Below are 20727 nucleotides of genomic sequence, written 5' to 3' on the forward strand. Positions count from 1 at the left end.
AAAGACATAAAAAGGTGGTATAGGCTAGAGCCTCAGCTGGACCGAATGCTCGCATCGCCATCCAAATCAGCATCAGCAGAGGAATGACAGTGTATAGCAGATGAGGTCTTACAGATCTATCAGCAGAGAAGAATGATTTGCTTACTGTTAGCCTGCTTAACGAACATTTCATTGACACATCCTTTTTTTCTGGTTTCATTCTCCAAAGGGAAAGGTCTGTGAAAGGCTTGTTTTCCTAGGTGTCAAATCAGGAGATTAGAAAGAAACTTATGCCATATCTCTCCCCTTACTTATCACAACAGGTAAACTTTGTTCTGGGACACAAAATACACTCCAAATCAAATTTTAGCCTCTGTAACTGTATAGCTTGAGTTCAAGGCTGAACTTCAGCCAGTGAATCTTACAACCAGTCTAGTGTCATCAGGTTATTTATTATAATGGTCTCATCTGAGTCTGTGATACCTGAGCTCAAGGATGAATTTCTTATTTCTTTTCTTCAGGCTGAGTCACCTAAAACAAACCCTCCAGACACTGTTTGTACTCTGGAGAGCCCTCTCACATGCTCCTCGTGCAGGATCCTGTTTTACCTGCTCAAGACCAGCTCATAGATGGCCATTCTCCTTGGTATCACCTAGAGAGGTTTGCTGTGCCTGGTCCTTCTAGTGCTGGGAGAGCACACAAGTCACTTTCTCCCAGAATACACAGCAAAAAGGCAGACAAATGCTTTGAGGCACTGAAGGTGACTAGGAAATAATTGCTTTGCAGAAATTCCATCTCCTCCCTCTCTGTACACACACAGATGTATATACAGACACACATATATATACACACCCATATGGACAAACACATATACAGATTTGCTAGCATCTTGTCAGAGATGTAAAATACATGTCCTTTTGCATAATGACATTATCCATGAAGGCCTGTCCTACACATTACTAGGGGACAATCCTACATGGAGCCTTCACCACTTTCCTCCCAGATTTTTTGCCTTTTACAAAACAATGAGCAAATATTTTCATCAGAGGTTTCTGATATGTCCATCCATTAGGATCAAGGGAGTTCCATTTGTTTATTTATTTTTCTTTGTCTGGGCAAGAATCTTTTTTTTTTTTGTTTCAGTAAATGCCAAAATTTCCAAGTCATGAAGATCTGGGACTATTACTCATGGGTAGATAAACAAGTAAATGCAGTTATCCGCTTCCAAGCCTTCAATCTGTGTAGAGGTTTACAGTAAATAGCAAACTCAAATAAGATGAAGAATTTGGAATAGCCATTTACAAGAACAAGGGCACCAGTTCAAGACTTAAGAGCTTTCTCAATAATTTTATTCTATTTTTTTTTTTTTTGTCCTCTGTGAGTTGCAAGTTCATTTTCAAAATGATACTATTCCAACCTGGTTGAAGTAGTCATAATGAATTAGACATGAATGCATTTCTTTAATGGCTGGGATATTGGCCACAGAAGTCTTAATTTATTAAATGCGCATTTTTTTTAAAACAGCATGTGCAGGGAGGTCATATAAGACAATTATGTGCTCTCACCTTCTACTTACAGCATTCTTCTCAGAAACTCTTTTTTTCATTAAAAGAGTCACCTTATAGCTGAGAAATTACAGTCAGCTGGTTCAGCAAAAAGGACATTTCCCAGAAGTAGAAGGAAGTAGAAGTAGCAAAGTACAGTCAGTTTTGTGTAGGTGTTTCCTGCAACATTTTGGCAGTAGTCTTTTTTGGAAATGTAAGACAGCAATTTTTTTTCTTCTACAATACATTTAGAATACAATGTATTCTTCACAATACATTTAGTTTACAAATTGGCATTCGAATCATACCACAGTTTATACGGTCTGAGACATCTAGAGCTTCGTTCTGCTACACTTTGCATCATGTATCACTGTAGAAAGGTTAAGCAGTTTCCACTGTACATTTGTCTATGGTTTTAAAAAAGTGTTACATGGAACATATTAATAAGGTTTGCCTTAGAATAAATGGACTCAGGTCAAATAACTCTAAAAAATCAAAGAGAAGTTTGACTCTAAACACAAGAATCAAACAATCTAAGTTTTCTAACATTTTAAATGAAAATCCCAGGTAAAGCATATACCTGACTTGGGCAGGAACCCTTATCTGTTGTTTGGTTTGGAACTCTTTTCTGTCTTGGGAAATTATACCCCTCTTTTTCCCTTCTTCCTTCCTTCCACCCCAACATCAGCATTTATCCTTCTTCATCCTTCTTTTTTTCCCAGCAGCAGCGTTTCTCCTCTGTTTCCCTTAGCAGCATTATGTTCCCTTCCAGAACTCACATCCGCTCATTTCTCCGTCACTTGTTCCTACCCTGACATCCTGCCATGAGCCTTTGCTGCCTGCTGCAGAAAACTGTCGCATGCAATTCTACACAGCGCTTTATGTTCTATAGTAGTGGCAAAAGTGATGGTACACAAATTCCAAGGTGACATGATTAACTTTAATCACAACATTTTTCAAAATTAACAAAGTCGGTCAGAAGATAAAATTCCAGTTTCAGAGAAAAACTGGTAAAGAGTCTTGACATTTTTAACAAAAGCAAGAAAACAAAACACAGAACAAATGCACACAGAGGATAAATCTGCCAGGGAATGGGGAGCACAGATAAGGGATTCTGAAAGCGACTTCCTTCTTAAGCAAGTGCCTGGGGGATAAACTATAGTGAATTGGGCTTCTTCATTCTATCTTTTTTTTCTGGAACTGCTCCACTTTGTAAAGATATTAAACTCTTAGTTGGCCAAAAAGAGCAAGAGTGGATCTGGGTCTCCTGTTGAGCTGTGGGCAGTCAGTACATCTTCTCCTCTGCTCAAAACCAGAAATGACATCTTCAAAATATTTTCTGTTGCATTGCCCAAATCTTTTGTGAAAAATCTCCCTTATAAAATCAGTTTCTTCGGAAATTTTCTTTTTTTGATAGTCATTTTAATAGGAAGAGAAAATTCCCCTCCTCCAACACTTCAAAAAATATCTCCTACATAGCTGTCCTAACACGTGTGAAGTACCAGAAAGCGTGATCCATTAACTGTGACAGAGTAGAGAGGCACAATCACCTCCCTCTTGGGCCACTCCCCTTTTGATGCAGCCCAGGATACAATTGGCTTTCTGGACTGCAAGTGCACATTGCTGGGTCATGTCCAGCCTCTGATCCACGAGCACCCCCAAGTCCTTGGCAGGGCTGCTCTCAATCTGTTCATCCCCCAGCCTGTATTGATAATGGGGGTTGTCCTGACCCAGGTGCAGGACTCTGCATTCTGCCTTGTTGAAACCTATGAGGTTCACAGGCCCATCTCTCAAGCTTGTCAAGTTCCTTCTGGGTGGCCTCCCTTCCCTCTGGATGTCAACTCTTCCCTCCAGTGTGTCAACCACATCACACAGCTTGGTGTCATTGGCAAATTTGCTGAAGGTGCACTTGATCCCACTGTCCGTGTCAACAACAAAGATGTTAAACCTTTCTTTTTTCTTAGTTTTGGGTATAATAGTTCTTTGTAGGAGCTGTGGCATATACTAAAGGAATCTGTCTCTCTGACTAGATTGTTATCCTGTATTTTTTTGTTGGGTCTGACATTCTGGAAAGAGCAGATAGACATGTCGTCTTTGTGAACACCAGTGCTCAAACCCCATGTATACAGAGCGAAAAACAAACTGTCTGCACCAGGTTCCAGCAAGGCTCTGGCATCTCCTACTGCTAACAAAGGGATAACAATAAATTAATGCAGTATAATTTCAACACACTGGCAAAGCCTGAAAAGGCAAAAATAAAAATGTAATCCAAACACTGACTCTTGTAAACCGGCTCTGTAAATCACACTACTTCTCAGCTGGAGAAGTGTCCTGAACTTTCCAGACCTCTCAGTGTTGAAAGCCACATCTGTGTTAGTACAGTTTAATCACCAAATCCCTATCAGTGTGCATTTGAATATTCAGTTCTTCCAATAGAGATAGGGTGCATTCCCACTTAAGAACCAGAGTACCCCTGGGTTTTCAGCAGAAAAACAGACTCCGTTTGGATCCAGGTTTTATCTACTGTTACTATCAAGGTAATTGCAACACTGTTTGAAATTCACTATAGTTACTCACACACACCATTTCCAACATGTACATCTGGCTTTGAGCTTTTCTTTACAATATACACACTATGGTGATTTCCAACCATGCTAACTGAAAACTAACCTCTTTCCAATTGCAAATGCTTCATGTACTGGCTAAGTGAGAAGCAAATACATGAAAATAATATGAAATGACTGTCCCAGCTGCTCAAGAAATAGTGTAGCAGGATGTGTTTGACCTAGGAAGGGCAAAGCAAAATGACTTTCTGAAGTTTATCATTTAAGAAGTGAGACACGCTACAGCCTAGGCTTCTCCTTGAGAGGGGAACTCACCATTACTGCGATGCCACACTCTGCTTTTAGTTCTTAAAAGAACATGAAACTCAAAACAAACAAACAAATAAAAAGCTCCAATTTTTTTAGTAAAAACAACCTGCCATTTAGACAATAAGTATTGTGTCATGCTTGTATTACCTTCCATGATACAAATTAGTGATGCTGAGGATCAATCTGATGTGGTCCATGAGAAAAACTATTCAGGAAGCTAAAATCTGGTAGCTACACTGCTTTAGTGTAGCTGTTGTCAGAGGTTCTAAATTAAACTAGGACCTTCTTCAGAAGCCCATGTATTAGGGGTGCTAACTTGAACAACCTGGGTAAATATCACCTCCTCTGAATTCCACCTGCTTGAAATTAAAGATGTAATTTTACTTAAACATTTTACAGTTAATCATACTTTCTAGCCTATTCTGTTGTCAGAGCCCAATGTGCTGTTCAAAAATTACACCATTACTCAGTGAAGCCATCCATATGTCCTTTCAGTAAAAGACATTAAGAGAACACAAGGCATTATTACTAATTTACAGAAAGGACTGATTCTGCCTGTGATGCCTTCCGTGCTAAGGACTCTGCTTGCGGAGACCCATCAGTATGTGGCTCAGCAGTAGAAACAGCAGTAGTGACTGAAATATTTCTAGCTCCTGACAGGGATGACTTTGTAGTTGCAAATGTGTTTTTCAGACATAATGTGGTAAGTTAGAAAATCTTTTATTTTTTTGCAAAATACAACAGAATAAAATAATCAGTTACCTGTATGATAAGAAATGAGGAAAGCAGTAGCTGTCAAAGAAATTGATATTAGACTTTGGAACAACAACCAGTCAGCCACACGTTCTGTGAGCTTCTGATATTTGCTATTGGAGACAGCTGGGCTTCTCTCAAAAGCCATACTCGCAAAAGACAGGGGTGAATATGTGCAGGAAATGCTGCATTATTGCAAATACTTGACAACAGTAGAAACATAGCGATTGGAGGCACTGGAGATGGCAAATCTCTGCTTTTTTCATAAATGGCTGCCAAAATGTTCTCGAGGTGCTAGAAGCAAAGTGCTTTCAGGGCACAGAGCCAGTTTATCCGAAAGGCAAATCACTCTATTAAGTATTTAATGCTCAAAGGGACCACTACTGACAAATACTATTAAGCCATTAAACCTTCACATTTTACCTAGTCATGAGAACCTAATGCTGCTACCCAGGGAAAAGAGCAGTATTTCAATTGCTAAGAGAAAGGAGTGGCTAAACTGAGCTGAAGAGATCTGGTGGGAGTAATGCAGCCAGTGCAAAGCTTTAGGGAACATCCACGTGCATGTCAGCGAGGGAGACTTAAGTGGAGGTTTGTGCACTGCTGAACAACTCTTTTGTGCCTCCACTACAGCAAGGCAAATAAAGGAGCATCAGTTACCACATGTTCTTGTGTAACTGATATGCTTCAAGATTTACAGCTTTTTCATCTTATAATTCCCCCCGATGCTCTACTAATATTGTTCATTTCTTTCTGCAGAGTATTCCCATTGTTCTCTGTAATGAAGATATCAAGCAATTTATGTCACTGGTCCACCACTTCAGTGCTCTCCTGTCTTTCATACTGAGATCAAGCCTGTAACTACTCAGCTAGTCAAACCCCAAGACCAGTTCTGAGAACCCACCCTAAGAACAGCTCCTCCAAGCCACCTAGAAAAACTGTCATCAAGCCACTTGAAAATTCACTTTTTTTTTCCAGCTTATCTGGTTTTGGCCCAGTACTTGCAATAGTTTTGATCTGTCTGGGTTTCAGGAAAGGTTGTTTTCTAAAGCAGGAAATTCTCACTTTTACAAGGAAATATAATCTAGCTGCACAAGCTACTCTTGATAAAATCACAAGCATTTTATTTCTTTATCACTGGATACAGGTTAGCTTAGCTATTCAGTGGGCTCAGGGTATTGTCTGCCAGTTGAGAGGCACATTGTACTGTTTGATACCATCAGACCTGCTGTTTCACATGGTATCGAACTCCTACAATGGATATTAAATTGATGTCAGACTGCTAGTGTGTTAAGCTCTGAATTTTGTAGTGGTGATGGGATACAGCAATCCCTTGTCTACAACACAGAATTCTTGTGGTGCCTGCAATGCTCAGGGGAGCAGATACAACCTCCTTTGTCCAGGTTCCAACCCGGTAAATCTACATGTCATATCATACAACTCAGGAAGTTTATTCCTGAGTTTATTCTCTCATTTGTCTTCAGTTAAACTGTGCAAGTTATGATCATTCAGCTTTGTAGTCAGACACCATGAATGCAGCAGGGTTAAGGGACGTGCAAGATTTCAGCCCCAGGGCAAGATTTAGGTTTTCCCAATGGTCCCTGTGTGATTCCTGGGACCAAGGCATGCTATTTTCACTGCAAGCAGGACTTTTGCTGGACAAATGTGCAGTTTGGCTGACTTCCACCCACTGTTATTTGGAAGACAGTGCAATGGGGGTAGATATTATCAAGCTAGGCATTGAACCAGCTAGGAACAGGAATAAATTAATAAATTATCATCTTCTCAGGAATAGATCCAATGTTGAGTGTAAACTCTGCAGAGATGAAAAATGTGAGCAAACCATAATCTGATCATTGCCCCGATTGGAAGAAGCCTTTCAGTTAATGATGGAAATTAGGGTGTTTTGTCAGTCTCAGCAAATAAGACCAGGTTTTGAGTTTATTTCACCCACGCTACAAACCAAGTGTATTGTTGTTCTTTACTTATTTCTACCTAGAAATAATCAGGGCGCCAGACAGCACTGTCTCCATCAAGCACATTTCCATTCCCCTTCACCTGTGTTACTTGCAAATTTGCAAGGGCCCATGACTTGCATCTGCCATCTTCATCTCTTTATTTTCCTCTGCATCTCCTCTGTCTGTGTCTTTGAGAAGGTGAGCCACTCAGTCTGAAGGCTGGACTTGATGCCACTTGCAAAGTTCGACCCTGTACCCCTTCCCTTACCAAGGATGAAATACAAAACATCATTTTGGACCAAATAGGAAAATCAAGTAAAGATAACCCAAAAGAATGTAAGTCAGACAAGGCAGCAAATGGACATGAAGCTCAGTGTTATGCTCAGAGTTTTCTGAAGGCAAATGCTGTCAACGAAGCTCAAAATACCAGTATGCAAAAGCAGACTGATCCAGTATCATATACATGGGAAACCCCAGAGGAGTGATAAGGCTCAGTGTCAGAAGTGATAGGGCTCACCCCATCTCTGAAAGAGCAGACATAGCCTGTGACTGCCCTAGTCCAAACTTGAACTCTAGGCATGGGCTGAATCTGCACCATGCCACAGTTTCCATGAAAAAGTTCTCAAGGAAGAATTCTTGTGATTGACTATTCTTCACTCCTGCAGTGCTTTTGCAATCCCATTCCCACTGCAGCTCCCAAATTTCTCACTCTACTGACGCTGAAAGGCTAATTGTTGGCTGAGCTTTGGACAACAAGCGTTCATGGATAACCCTATCTGTTCTTATATGGGAAATGCCAGAAAGAAGAGAACAAAATACCCTGCCAGCCTTGCAGGGTGAGCTTGTGGTCAGTTTTCTCCTGTTTGAATATTTTCCCTCCCAGTTGTCAAAACATTTTGAGTAAACACTACAACACACACGGAAAAAGTGTGTTGTGCAAGAGTAACGTGCTTTGCTGTAGGAGAGTCAGAAAGTTATCATCTTGGTTCAGGGACACACAAAGCTTCTTGGGACTCGTGACACCAGGTTGTGGAGCAGAGTCACATGAAGTCAAAGGGGGCAGGAGTGGGGTGGGCAGGAGTAAACTCCTGAAGAATTAAAGACTTGAGAAGAGTAGCAACTAATTTCGTATTCACAAGAGGGAGAAGGAGTTGTGAGACTGATATCATAAACCTTGCAATTCATTATATTCTCCAAAGATGAAAAATTGAGATTCAATAGTTATTTAAGTATTTATACTAATTTGAAATAGCTTCATAAAGAGAAATGCTCTCAATCAACATTACTCAATAAGCTTGTGGTCTCTTAGTATCATCATCATCATCATCATCATGGCTAGGCTTCACGAACAAAGATTTGGGAAAGGCTCTATCCACATTTGTTACAAGGCCTCTTAGTATACAGGCATGTGAATCACCTGAGTTCCAGATTTTATCCCAAGTTAAACAGAATAGAGACTTGGAAACAGGTCTTTCATCTGCCCAATGACTACAAAGAAAGGAACAAACTTGCTTATGTTTGTTAACACTTAGATTTAAGATCTTCATATACTTCATTTCTTCGTAGACATATGCTGTCTTGAGAAAGCTGGAGACGGGAAAAAATAACTCTGTAAATCAGAACAGCTTAAACTTTCTGAGTGTGTGCTGGGAGGGGGTGAAAGTAATATTTGTTTTAAGAGTGGTTTGATAGTTTTTGAATTAAACTTCTTTCTACAATAATAAAAGTTGCTGAGAAGTACAGGAAGTTCTACTGTGTTTACTAATCCATCATGCGTAAATGGGAAAGGAAAAGCTGCACAACATTAACATAATAGAAATCTCCAGGAAAACAAAATGCTAAACCAGCTATTAAGGTTTAAATTTAACTTAGGGAATGGTTGCTGTGAGCACATCACTATGTACAGGTTTTGTATGCATCACATTTTCAGTTCTTGATGGACCCACAGTGGCAGATCTAATTTGCTTTAATTGATAAACTCTTTCTAATATTGGCAGAAGGTTTATTGTGGAAAAATAAATGAGGGATTTACCCTCATATTTCATTCCTTCATCCAAACTACACCATGCTATGATATGCCTCAAAACAACCCTAGAACAGTGTTCAAGAGATTTGGTATTTTCTATTATTTATTTGCTTATACCTTTCTCTTTTTAATTTATTGACGCTTTGGTGCAGCCTTTCTCTGCAAAAGGAATGCTCTCACTCAATGTATCACCAACAGCAATGTTTTGATGGGATACTTTCTGAAGTCCAGGGTCTGTGAAAGGTTTTCATACAAGAGTTACACAGCTCCAAAGTGAGCTAACACATGCAACAAAACTACAACTAAATCTTTATGGCAAGAGCATCCACGTAGCCCTTGTGCTCACCACTGACTGGAAGTGTTCATGTAGCCTCATAACAGATCACCTGAGAAATTTTAACAGGAAAAAGATTTCTGAGAGACTGAACCCACTCACATTTGTAAAAATACTCTTAGTAAAATTACTGCTTACTTATTATAATAATACACTGCATTTATAAATATTACAATAGGAAGTTTAGATGATCAGAGCTATATAGCAGCACATTTCTGATTAAATGTGTGTTTTCTCTTCTCCGTAATTCTGAGATGGAAGAGAAAATATTTCTTCAAGGAAAGTGGTTAATTTAAAAAGTTATTACTTGCTGAACATTTTTAGCATATGTTACCCTTGAGACAGCTATGAAAAGCTAAAATATAGATAGGCTTTACGTCAGTTTTGAGCTCTGAAAACTAGGATTGTTTTAAAGGACTAATTCCCAGGAGACTCTTTTCCATATCTTCTTCTGCTATAATTCTGCATTTCATTTTAGAACTATAATGCTCTATTTTATAGTCTCTATAGTGGTCATTTACACCTAAAGATTTTCTTTTTTCACAGTGGAGTTATGCCTCCCACCCTCTAATGCTTGTGCTAAGATCATGGGGTAAAGGAGCCCCAGCAAGGTGGAGGGGTGCTTCAGAAAATCCAGGGTATCTTGTTTGTCTCTAGAAGACCTCTCAGATGTCCTATATCATATACCAACCCCATGCAGGTATCCCAGACAGCCTACACTTTCCAAAATACCCACATCCAAGCACCTAAATTGCCTTCCAAATACATGGCTGTTGTTCTCCCTCAAAATCACCAATTTTTTTAATTGTCTCTATGCACACTGAATACAACTCCTCAGGTCTTCTGTGAAAAGAAAACCAAAACTCCCTATTACTATGCCAGACCAATTTGTCAACAAATGTAGATTTCTATTTTAATTTCCTATGCATTCCTCCTGCTTCACTGCAGGAATGTCTCTGTTTAAGTATTCCAGTTCTTTTTCTCTCTCTGGTATTTTCTTTCTTCTCTAACAGCCTAACTGAAGCAATATAAAGACTAGAAAGGTAAACAGAACAGTCAGTACATGCTGAAAGTTGGCTCCAACAGCCCAGTGTGGCACATGGTAGCCCTGATGCAGAAGACTAACTCAGCATTTAACAGTCTCTAGTATTCTCCTCTCAACTTCTTACTGCTCAGGTTCTGCTTTCCTGGCACCCAGGCTGCTTTCTGTCATCCTCTGAAAACACCTATTAACATAAAAAACCCTCTCTCTGGTTTCTTCTGTGACTTAGATGAGCCAGTTTTGTGTCCCAAAATTAAAAATAATTAAAAAAAAATAACTTTAGTGAAGGCCAGTTCCCACAGTGCTCTCAACAAAACCTCCACAGCTTCATAAGGAGCCTCATTGAACAAGGGCACCTCAGTAAGCTGGGAAAATCCAACAAGCTAGAGCACTTGCTGCTGAAATGCAGCTTTTAGAAACTAGTGACCTGGTCTAGTGCAAGGTTCCCTGTCTGTGTCAGGGGGGTTAGAACTAGATGATCTTTAAGGTCTCATCCAAACCAAGCCATTCTGTGATTCTATGATTTTAATTTGATGGCCCTAATCTACCTGGAATTTTCATAGCACAAGAAGCACAAATCAAGGAATTTAGGATAATGCAGGCCGGAAGGGACCTTGGAAGGTCTGTAGTACAACCTCTTGCTCAAAGCTGGGTCAGCTACAAAATCAAATTATGCTACTCTGGGCTTTATCCAGCTGGGTATTTAAAACTTTTGAGAATGACAAGGCTGAAATTTAATGATTTAATAGCTGGAGAAAAGTGAAAATCCTGTGTTTTGGTCCTGAAACATCCTCTAATGTTAAATTTATTCTTTTCTGGTTCAGATTAAATACAATTATTGTACTAAAACTGCTCTATCAGAACAACAGCAACATCCAGCTTTGGTGAGATTTGGACCATTTTGGAGGGCATTTTCAGTAGAAAAGTTTCTAAAATATTGATGGTGTCAAGTCACAGGTCAAACACAGACTGTGATTCAAATATCACCACTAGATCTGAACTAAATCAAAACCCTGTTCATAATGAGTCCAGTCTTTTTCTGTATATAAATGTCCTGTATATATTCAGCACTTCTCTCTGAACCAGCTCATATTTTCCTCCTTCTTCCAGCTCTCACCTTCTCCAGCCATTCTGTTCTTCTCCATCTCAGTTAAAACTATTTTACACAGAGATAACACCTTTTGTCAGAATCATCCCAGTTACTGGATGAGATGTATAAAAAGCATTGAAAAATAACTTAACAGGTTGTTTAAGGCTAAAAAGTATGGAATTTTTTTAGGAAATTATAACCCTGGAGAGTCTAAACTAAGAACATTCCAAATTTCCACTTAGGAAAAAAAATGTTATGCAAAGTACTTCATTGCACTTGATTGGCCCTGTGCTCTCTCCATGCCTTTCTTTAGTTGATTACAGACCATATTGGAATTGAATGGCTTCATCTCCCACCCAGGGAGAAAAATTAGTAGCCTCTGCTCACCTTAGTCCCATTTTTATTGAAATAACTGTTTTAACAGAACAACTTTCTTTTTTCCTTTTTTTCTTAACACAGTTGATGTAGACGCCCTTAACGATAACTGCAGAGCGAGAGCTTCTTTCCATTGTGTGCTTCAAGTTTACACACTGAAGAGTATTTAAAAATCACACTTTTGGAGGTAACTCCTCTATATATTTTCTTTATTGCCTTAATTTTCTGACAAATTATGGGGTTGATTTGTGTTAAAAATAACTTTTTATTTTGTAAGGTTATTTCTGCCTCAGTCAAGTTCCTGAATCTGGTTCAACATGAGGGCAGCTGTAAGGTAAAAGGGACAGTGAAGGGTGAATGAAGAGCAGGAAACATTTAAGTTAACATTGCCGCAACAGTGTCCGCTGATCTACAACCTCAAATGTGCTAAACTCCATTAGAGATTCATTATACAAAAATCGGCAATTAAAAATTAAAGTCATGGGGTCAGTAAAAGCAGAACATTTTAGGAATGTTTCTGACACTTCCTTTATCTCTCAAAAATAATTAATGCCTCCACAATAAAACAGAATTAAAAGGACATTCTGAGAACGTTTCGGAACACATTTCAGAGATGCTACAAGAGTGATGTAATGTTACCTTTCCACATTCAGCCAGGCAAAGATACAAATCAAACCCATTTTATCGCCACAGAGAGGTGTAAAAGCAGTCTCATTGAGCTCAGATTAGATGGAAACGAGTGTCTCAGTGAACTGGGGATAGATGACAAAGGTGATTTTTTTCAAGAGTAAAGGTTGCAAGAAGAGGAGGTTGAAATAGAAGCTTTGAAAATAATCCTTATGGAGAAGGTAAAGAATTTATAAAAAGAATGTCTTATCTATGTTTTTGTTCATACTTAGCTCTGAGTGTAAGTCCATCACAGAAGCTGACCTCAATCTTCCACACACCTTTGGCTTCCTGCTGAGCAATGCCTTTGCTCATGCTATCCCATCCCATGTGCTTCAGGCCTGCTAGACCTGTAGGTGTGGAGCTGAAGGAGAAATTATGCATTGAGATACTTTTGGTACAAGCTCTTACTAATTAAAACAACTTACTGAGTCTATTAGGCTTATACTCCCAGCTCCTGAGAGTAGCAGCAGTACTTACACAGATTCAGCAGGACATGGGCTTCCTTGCACACACCACACTGCTGAGGACTGCCCTTACCTACAGCAGCTTTCAAACTCCTGATATTTCCCATTTCAGTCACAGCAGATCTGTCAGGCAGACACCTTTTTTATTCTTATGGCTCTGACAGTTCCTCTGTTAAATTTGGGGCTTTTACACTAGCATAAAGAAACAAGGCTGCCAGGCTAATAGGCACCCCCAGCAAACACCTGGCTGCCCAAGCTGGGCTCAGAGATGTTCAGGAGGACAAATCCACACAAAAAGATGCATAGTACCAAAGCAGGCTTGGCTCTGCACAGAAACACAAAGTTAGAGGAGAGGTTGTGGCAGCCCTTGGGTGTTTTCCTGTTTCTTTCTGTAGCTGAGCTGTTTTCTAAAAAAGCACCATGTCACAAGTCAGCCAATGCCCCTCTCAGTTTGCAGCCATTCACTCAAAGCCATGTTTGTCCTCCCAGCTTTTCCACTCTGTGCCACTGACACCCAGCTGTATATAGAGCTGTATGTATGTATGGCAAGCCATCTGTATGCATCTGAAAACACTTTTGGCCACTGACAGCACTTAAATGAAACCAGGTAATTGTAAAATTCTGCTAAGGATGCTACAGACTGGGGGTCATACTTATCCTTCATAAGGCCTTGAAAAGAAGCCCCTGAGATGAATGGAAAACAGCTGCTTTCTAGGCAACATTCATCATGAATGATTGTCCATCACAGAAACCTCTCATTTGGAGAAGGGAGGCCTTTGGCCCACTCTTTCCTTTTTCCTTGCAAATTGGACTATGCAGGATAACACCAGGACTGGGTACCCATGCTTTTTAATATTCCCTCTTTTGCACCAGCAAACCACATTATAGCAGTTAACATCATAATAGCATTTATCTGGTTTAGGCCCCACCTTTTGTCCCTGAGGACTAAATTGGCAAGGTTAATATTATGACAATCTCAGAATACACTAATTAGAAATTTCACACCTTGTTTCTGCAAGATGTAATCAGCAACGTCACAACAGCTTTAAAATATGCTTTACAAAGTCCCTTCCCTACTCCCACAGCATAGATTATTGCAGGTAACATTGCAATAACCTGAATACTTATTTCACATTTCAGAACTTGTCCTTGCATAACACATGACTGAGAACATCATAAGACTTTAAGTTATTCACTATATCTTAGCTTACAGTAAATGTTTAGCACAGTACAAGGAAAGATTAACACCAGTGGTGGTACTAATGGAATCATGAGTTCAGTAGCTGTAGGGCTTCATCCTGATGCGAAACAGATCGTGAAAAACATTCACCTGAAGCATCATGCCCTATCTGGGGAATAAAGCTGTCCTGGAGCTTGCTCACATCCAGTAGCAGCATTAACTGAGCTCTGACCCTTTTTACCCTGTCATTCCATTCCTTAGCTCACAGTTCTTGATCCTTCAAGGGTTTTTTGTTCCCTTTCATCATATTCCCCTTCTTTTCTTTCACAGGCCCCAGCACGTATGCCTGTAGCATGGATACTTTTCCTACACACATGACATTCTAAGATTAATCACTCTCCTGGACTCCTTGGCTTGATGATAAACTCATGCCTGTCTCCTGGCATGCTCCCTTCAGTGCAGCATGTACAGGTCAGTTCTTGAACAGCAGGACATCCCACAGGGTTACCAGGCAATACCAAGGTGCACTAATGACTCTGCCCAGCCCTCAGAGCTTTCAGGCTATGTCACTGGTGACCACCACCTTTTTGGAGTCCTACTTCACTTGCCTGTAATGACAATCCAACAGTCCAACAACTACAGTTGATTAGCCCTTTTTTCCCAGTCCCTCTGCAAGGGTTCTTAATTTAGTTAGTGACTGTCAAGGAGGAGGTAACTCACAGTAGGAGCTGCACGCCATCAGGGTCAAATTCAGCCCCCAAAGGGATCCCTCAGAATCAGTAATGAGAGATTACTTCAGCTGAGCAGTGTTTCAGTCAAAACTGTCAGACAAAATCTTACTAAGAGTCTCTGCTGGGATATTAGGCCTGCCTTGCATTGCACAGGAAGTATTTGTGGAGAACATGTGAGAGGATCAGATTTATTTTCACCAACCTATGATAGGAAGATGGCAAATCACTTCCTTTTCTTAGTTGTGGCTTTGTCAATCATAATTTATCCAGTAAGCACATACTTCAAATTACTTTCCTGTGCTATACAGAACAGCACCAAGCACATCATTTTAGCCCTAAACATTACGATTTGTAAATTGATCATTAGCACACCTTACGTTGTTCTTTACCCCATTTTTATCAATGCTTTATGGAAGGGTTTGGGGTAGGGACCAAGGAGGCAGGTTGCCAGAAGTCTCATGTCATGGACTTGATCACTTCCTAACTAGTCCCTACACATTGTTTCTAGACCACAGTAATATGATATAACTAATTTTTTTTTAAATTATTCCAGGTTTTCCCTTCTAAAACCAAAATTTAAAAGAGATTAATTGCAGGGAAAATGTGGATAAATCAATATGCAGTTTTGGAGCTGCTATTTGCTGTAAATAAATTCCTGTTTATTGTTTTTCTATTAGTCATATAATAAGGCAAACTCATAGAAAAAGCCAACATAGCATTTATGGCCACTCTCTGAATTACTAATGAGCATCTTATTAAATATGTGTATAAATCCAACTTCAAAGCACTTTTTTCTGATGGTTCACAGCCTGCTGACAACAGAAGAAACAGCTTCTGCTGTTTGCATCACCCAACAGACTTTCTGTGTTCTCAGATGACCTTTTGTTGATCACCCATTAGTACTTCTCTACAGTGAAAAGTGTCAGTGTACATAGAAAGGGAGACTTGAAACTGCTGTTTGCAATTTGTTAGCGGCATCTCTCACGGCCACAAAAGTTGGGCTGTGAGATACCTAAGTGTTGATGAATACCAGCACCTTGATGCCAGGCTTTCCTATAGCGAGATTAATCAGAAAAAAGTATGGTTATCTGAGGCATTATTTAAGAATTCAGGACATCAGAGATATTAAAAACATCGGGACAAAAATGACTTGCAGTTAATATGAGACATAGGACATAACATAAAATATTTCTATAAATATATGAAAAATAAAAGGATAATGGAGGAAAGTCTAGGCCTGCTACCAAAAGGAAAAGGGAAGCATTAACTAAAAGAATAATACAAAGTTCAATGACAGCTTGGTGTTAGTCCTCTCAGAAATGGAAACTCTGGTTTGATATTTAAGGCGATTGATTTGGACAATTGAATTTATGTGAATTGGGAAGGAACAATTTAAAGAATACATGGAGTTATGTAAAGTGGCAGGATTGTATATAACCTACACTGGTGTGGTTCAGAAATTAGGAGAAGAAATCTTTGCTATCAATTTGTGAAACCAAGAAGAATGGAGATATCTCAGAACTCTGGAGAGGGTAAAACACAATACTTATATTTAAAAAAGGCACAGATAGCAATACCCTGTGATTATATTATGTATAATAATACCTGGAATTAAATACCTGGAAATCATGACAGTAAAATATTAAATAATCAGTATATCCACATATGGAGGATAATAAAGAAGAACCAAGTAATAATGAACTACCAATACACACTCGTCAAGAATGAGGTTACATTGGACTAATCCAATCTGATTTAATGGATAAAGAAAAGCATATACGGGTTTCAGAGGGGCTTTTGGTATTATCCAATATTCCATTCTACTGAAATATGGACAAATAAAGTCACAGAAAGATGCACCATAGGTGCATGTGCTCTACTATACCTGCAAAGGTTCAAACAAAAATAAAATTGCTAGTCCAAGCATTTACAACCTACACTAGTTGCTTATATCTGGAAGAAGAAAAGAGGACATAAATCAGAATATTAGGAATGATGTGCAACGTGCACTGTAGATGGCATTTACTGTCAGTATAAAAGAAATAACTCCATTTCCACTAGACTTAGAAGCTCCAGTTAACCGGCGTCAGTAAAAGCAGGAGTCACTGGAGGGGTGTCTACAGCATACAGTGAGTGCTGTGTAATAAGGGGGTTCCACAAACCCTTTCTCCAGATGCTGGTTGAAAACCATCAGTAATCAAAAGGATACAAGTGTCCCTAGGCTGTGGGGGTTCTAACAGTGGCAAGGCTAATAAAACATATGTTCCTGCATTTAGATATGGGCTCAAAAAGTTGGTGTTTTGGAAGGATGAACCTGGAGAATGAGAATGTGTTGTTACCCATCTTAACACAAATATGGACAGTATGTCCTTTGCTCAAGTTATGAAGGGTTGGACAGATGTGTTGCTGATGTTTTGTGCTTATTAATCCATTTTAAGTTGCCTTGTCCTTCAAAGTTCTCCATCCCACTTTCCTGTTCTATTCAGTTACCTGTCCTATCTGACAACCTTGTTGAAAATTTTACTTTACAGAGAGATTCCCTTTGTTACTGCCTTTACTGTACTTACTAAGATATGGTCTTCATCTTTGCTTTTGGTTTCAAGCACTACACTGTTTTGTTAACACAAAGTACACAAAATATGACCACCATTTTTCAGTAATTCTGTAACCAACAGCCAAATGTCTATATGCATACTAAGCACTGACACTTATCAGCCAACAAGTCCAGTAACCAGAACACAAATGAGAACACCATCCTTTCAGGAATTACAAATGTGTCCCTTTTTAATGCCAACTTACCAGCTGACTAGGACAAGTGTCTTAATTAAAAACACATTGGAAAATCTTCCAAACCATAACATAAATGGTGGTACTTCGAAGATCTGGAAAAAGATAAACAGTGTTTCTGTCACCCAGTCCAGAGAGTTATGTGGACATATCTGAGAAGCCAATTTTGCATTTGGATAATATCTCAGCAATCATTACCCAAGACCACAACAACAAAAAACACAGTTATTTTGTCAGTGCTGAGTGATGTTGCACACTCAATTTCTGTTTGGTTTTGGTAACATTTAAGTGCCCATCTGACATTTATGCCTGTAAATAGCTCCCTGTAAGTTCTCAAGCTGTTCTGATCTGTAGAACATTTACAGTACAGCACCTGGTTTTCACACTGTGCTCTTGCACCCAAGCTGGCTGACTGCAGCCTGACTTCAGACAGGTCCTGGTTTATGTGATGTCTCTATCTCTGTCAGACTGCCAACCTCACCACTGCACACCTATGAGAACTGAACTCCCGCGTGAAGGTTGTACACTTATCTCTCCTGTGACTTAGCTGCAGAAACTCAGAGACAGAAATACATAGACAATTCTGGTGAAAAGCTGAGAAAGGCACACTGCTGGCAAACACTGATCCTTCCTCCTGCAGCTTTCTCAATGCAAACTAGAGCCAAAACTAAATGTCTGTTGTGTCAGTCATAACATTTGGGAAAATATACAGTGCTCTTAGGGGCGGAAGCACCACTGAATTCTACCCAATTCTTGTTCTACAGGAGAGGATGTAAAATGTTGAGAGATATGACACAGAACCAGCAGCTTAACAGTGAACAATGTGAGGTACCAGGCACATCTGTCCTTTAGGAGACTATGGTTATCAATATACAGAGATAAGAAAACAAAGTAAAGATGAATCTCCTCAAAGAATTAACAAAGACTTGCTGCGGCTTGGTACCGGTGAATAAAAGCTGGTAAATGTTCTCTTCAGTTAATCTGTTCATAACAATGCCTGTTGTTGCTTCGTCCCTTCTGTTTCACTCGCTCAGAGTTGGTCCATGCAGTCCACAGCAGTGCAGTCTGTGAAACTTTCAGCGAGTACATCTGGTGCCTGTGAGAAAGCAACACGGGGAGTTGTAAGCCTGGTCAAAAGCTACACTTTTAGAACATTAGGAAAAGCAGAGGCAGCTTTTCTTACTGTGTCTTTTGCAGCAATAAGTTAGAGGCAGCAGTCTCATGTCACCTATTTTCTTTTGCACAGAAATGGTTTCCATCACAACTGAAAATGTTACACAACTGTACAACATGACCACCCAGGAGCTCACAGTCAGTCCAGCAGATTACCACAATAATTCAGGAGTGGATCAGATAAATCCATATAAATGTGTTAATGAAGATGTAGAGAGATGGCTACAGGAATATCAACCTGGATTCCTCTGGTTTATATTTGTTCTGGGAGCAATAGAAAATTCCTTTGTCCTCACTGTCCTGTGTTTCCACAAGAGTAGCTGTACAGTGGCTGAAATTTACCTAGCAAACATGGCACTTGCTGACCTAATGTTGGTCTGTGTTTTACCTTTCTGGGCCATTAATATTTCTAATGGATTTGAATGGCCTTTTGGCCTGTTTCTCTGTAAAGCTGTCAACAGTATGAGTTACATGAATTTTTATTCTAGCATTTATTTCCTGACACTAGTGAGCATTGACCGCTACTTGGCCTTGGTGAAAACCATGTCCCTGGGACGGATGCGACGAACCGTCTGTGCCAAATGGAATAGCTTTGTAATCTGGACATGTGCTTTGCTCATGTGTTCACCTACAATGGCGTTTCGAAAGTTACAGTATTTTGAAGAATACAATATCACAGCCTGTGCCCTTATTTACCCAGCCAGCTACTGGGAGCCTACAAACAACTGCTTGCTGAATATTGTGGGTTTCATGATCCCACTCTGTGTAATTACCTATTGCACTATACAAATCATCAAAGCCTTACGCAGCAGTGAGCTACAAAAAATGAAGGCAGTCCAGACAGAGAGGAGAGCCACCATGCTGGTCCTTACTGTGCTCTTGCTGTTCATCATTTGCTGGCTTCCATTTCAGATCAGCACATTCATTGACACAATCCGCTACTTCTCACCCACGCTCAAATGCCTGGAAGACATCAATGAAATACTGACTCAGATAGCTGTTTACTGTGCCTTTAGCAACAGCTGCCTGAACCCAATCCTGTATGTAATTGTGGGGAAGCACTTCCAGAAGAAGGCTGCAGAATTCTACAAGGGCTTGCTCCCAAAGAGGTTCAGAAAATCACAGTCTGTGCGGATGGAAAACTCCCTGGACACTTTAAGAACTTCCATTTCAAGTGAATACCCAAGGAAAAAGTCTGTTTTGCCACTACCTCGATAGCAAAATTTTAGGAAATATTACAGGAAGAAAGCCTTCTAAGCATATCAGTCTCCACTACCAGTCCACAGAATAAACTTGTGGTGGAGTTCATCATGCGGGGGAAATCAACAGTTTTATCTTAATGGAAACTCCATGCAGAGACCTGCTTCTAATATTATTGGATATTTTTCATGATTGAATCCTATTTGGTAGCTTACTTACATTTTCATGGCTGAATAATATGTGGCACATGTATCATTTGGAATGTTTGCATTTCTAAGATGTACATACATGTACATACAGTTCTCTGAACAGAACCCCGGCTGTTGTCAGGATTGTGCAGCTACTTATGGTACCCATGCAGTGTGTTAGATCAGATTTTTGATCTGGGAGGGGCTTGTATTTGAGTAAGTTCTGGTACGTGAATCCCTTAGGATTATTATTCATATGGATTTTTATGTGTGCTCATCTTCTGGGCTTTTAATTTCTCTCGTCAGTCATCCAAATCTATTTGATCGTTTGATTGACAAGAGGTGCCTTTTTGCAACTGTT

At 39.7% G+C, this 20727-nt stretch overlaps 1 protein-coding gene across 1 annotated transcript; it reads left to right on the top strand.

Moving 5' to 3' along the window:
• Nucleotides 1–19053: 19053 nt before the first annotated feature.
• Nucleotides 19054–20196, top strand: BDKRB2 (bradykinin receptor B2). The gene has a single exon (XM_027718361.2). It carries the CDS (start codon nt 19054–19056, stop codon nt 20194–20196), a length of 1143 nt encoding a protein of 380 aa, XP_027574162.1.
• Nucleotides 20197–20727: the final 531 nt, after the last annotated feature.

Source organism: Pipra filicauda, unplaced genomic scaffold (assembly GCF_003945595.2).
Source record: "Pipra filicauda isolate LSUMZ 115617 unplaced genomic scaffold, ASM394559v2 scaffold27_size4233163_pilon, whole genome shotgun sequence".
Lineage (NCBI taxonomy): Eukaryota > Metazoa > Chordata > Aves > Passeriformes > Pipridae > Pipra > Pipra filicauda.

What these genes read in the sequence shown, in the direction of transcription:
- BDKRB2 (XM_027718361.2), top strand. Translation starts at nt 19,054, where the DNA reads ATGGTTTCCATCACAACTGAAAATGTTACACAACTGTACAACATGACC.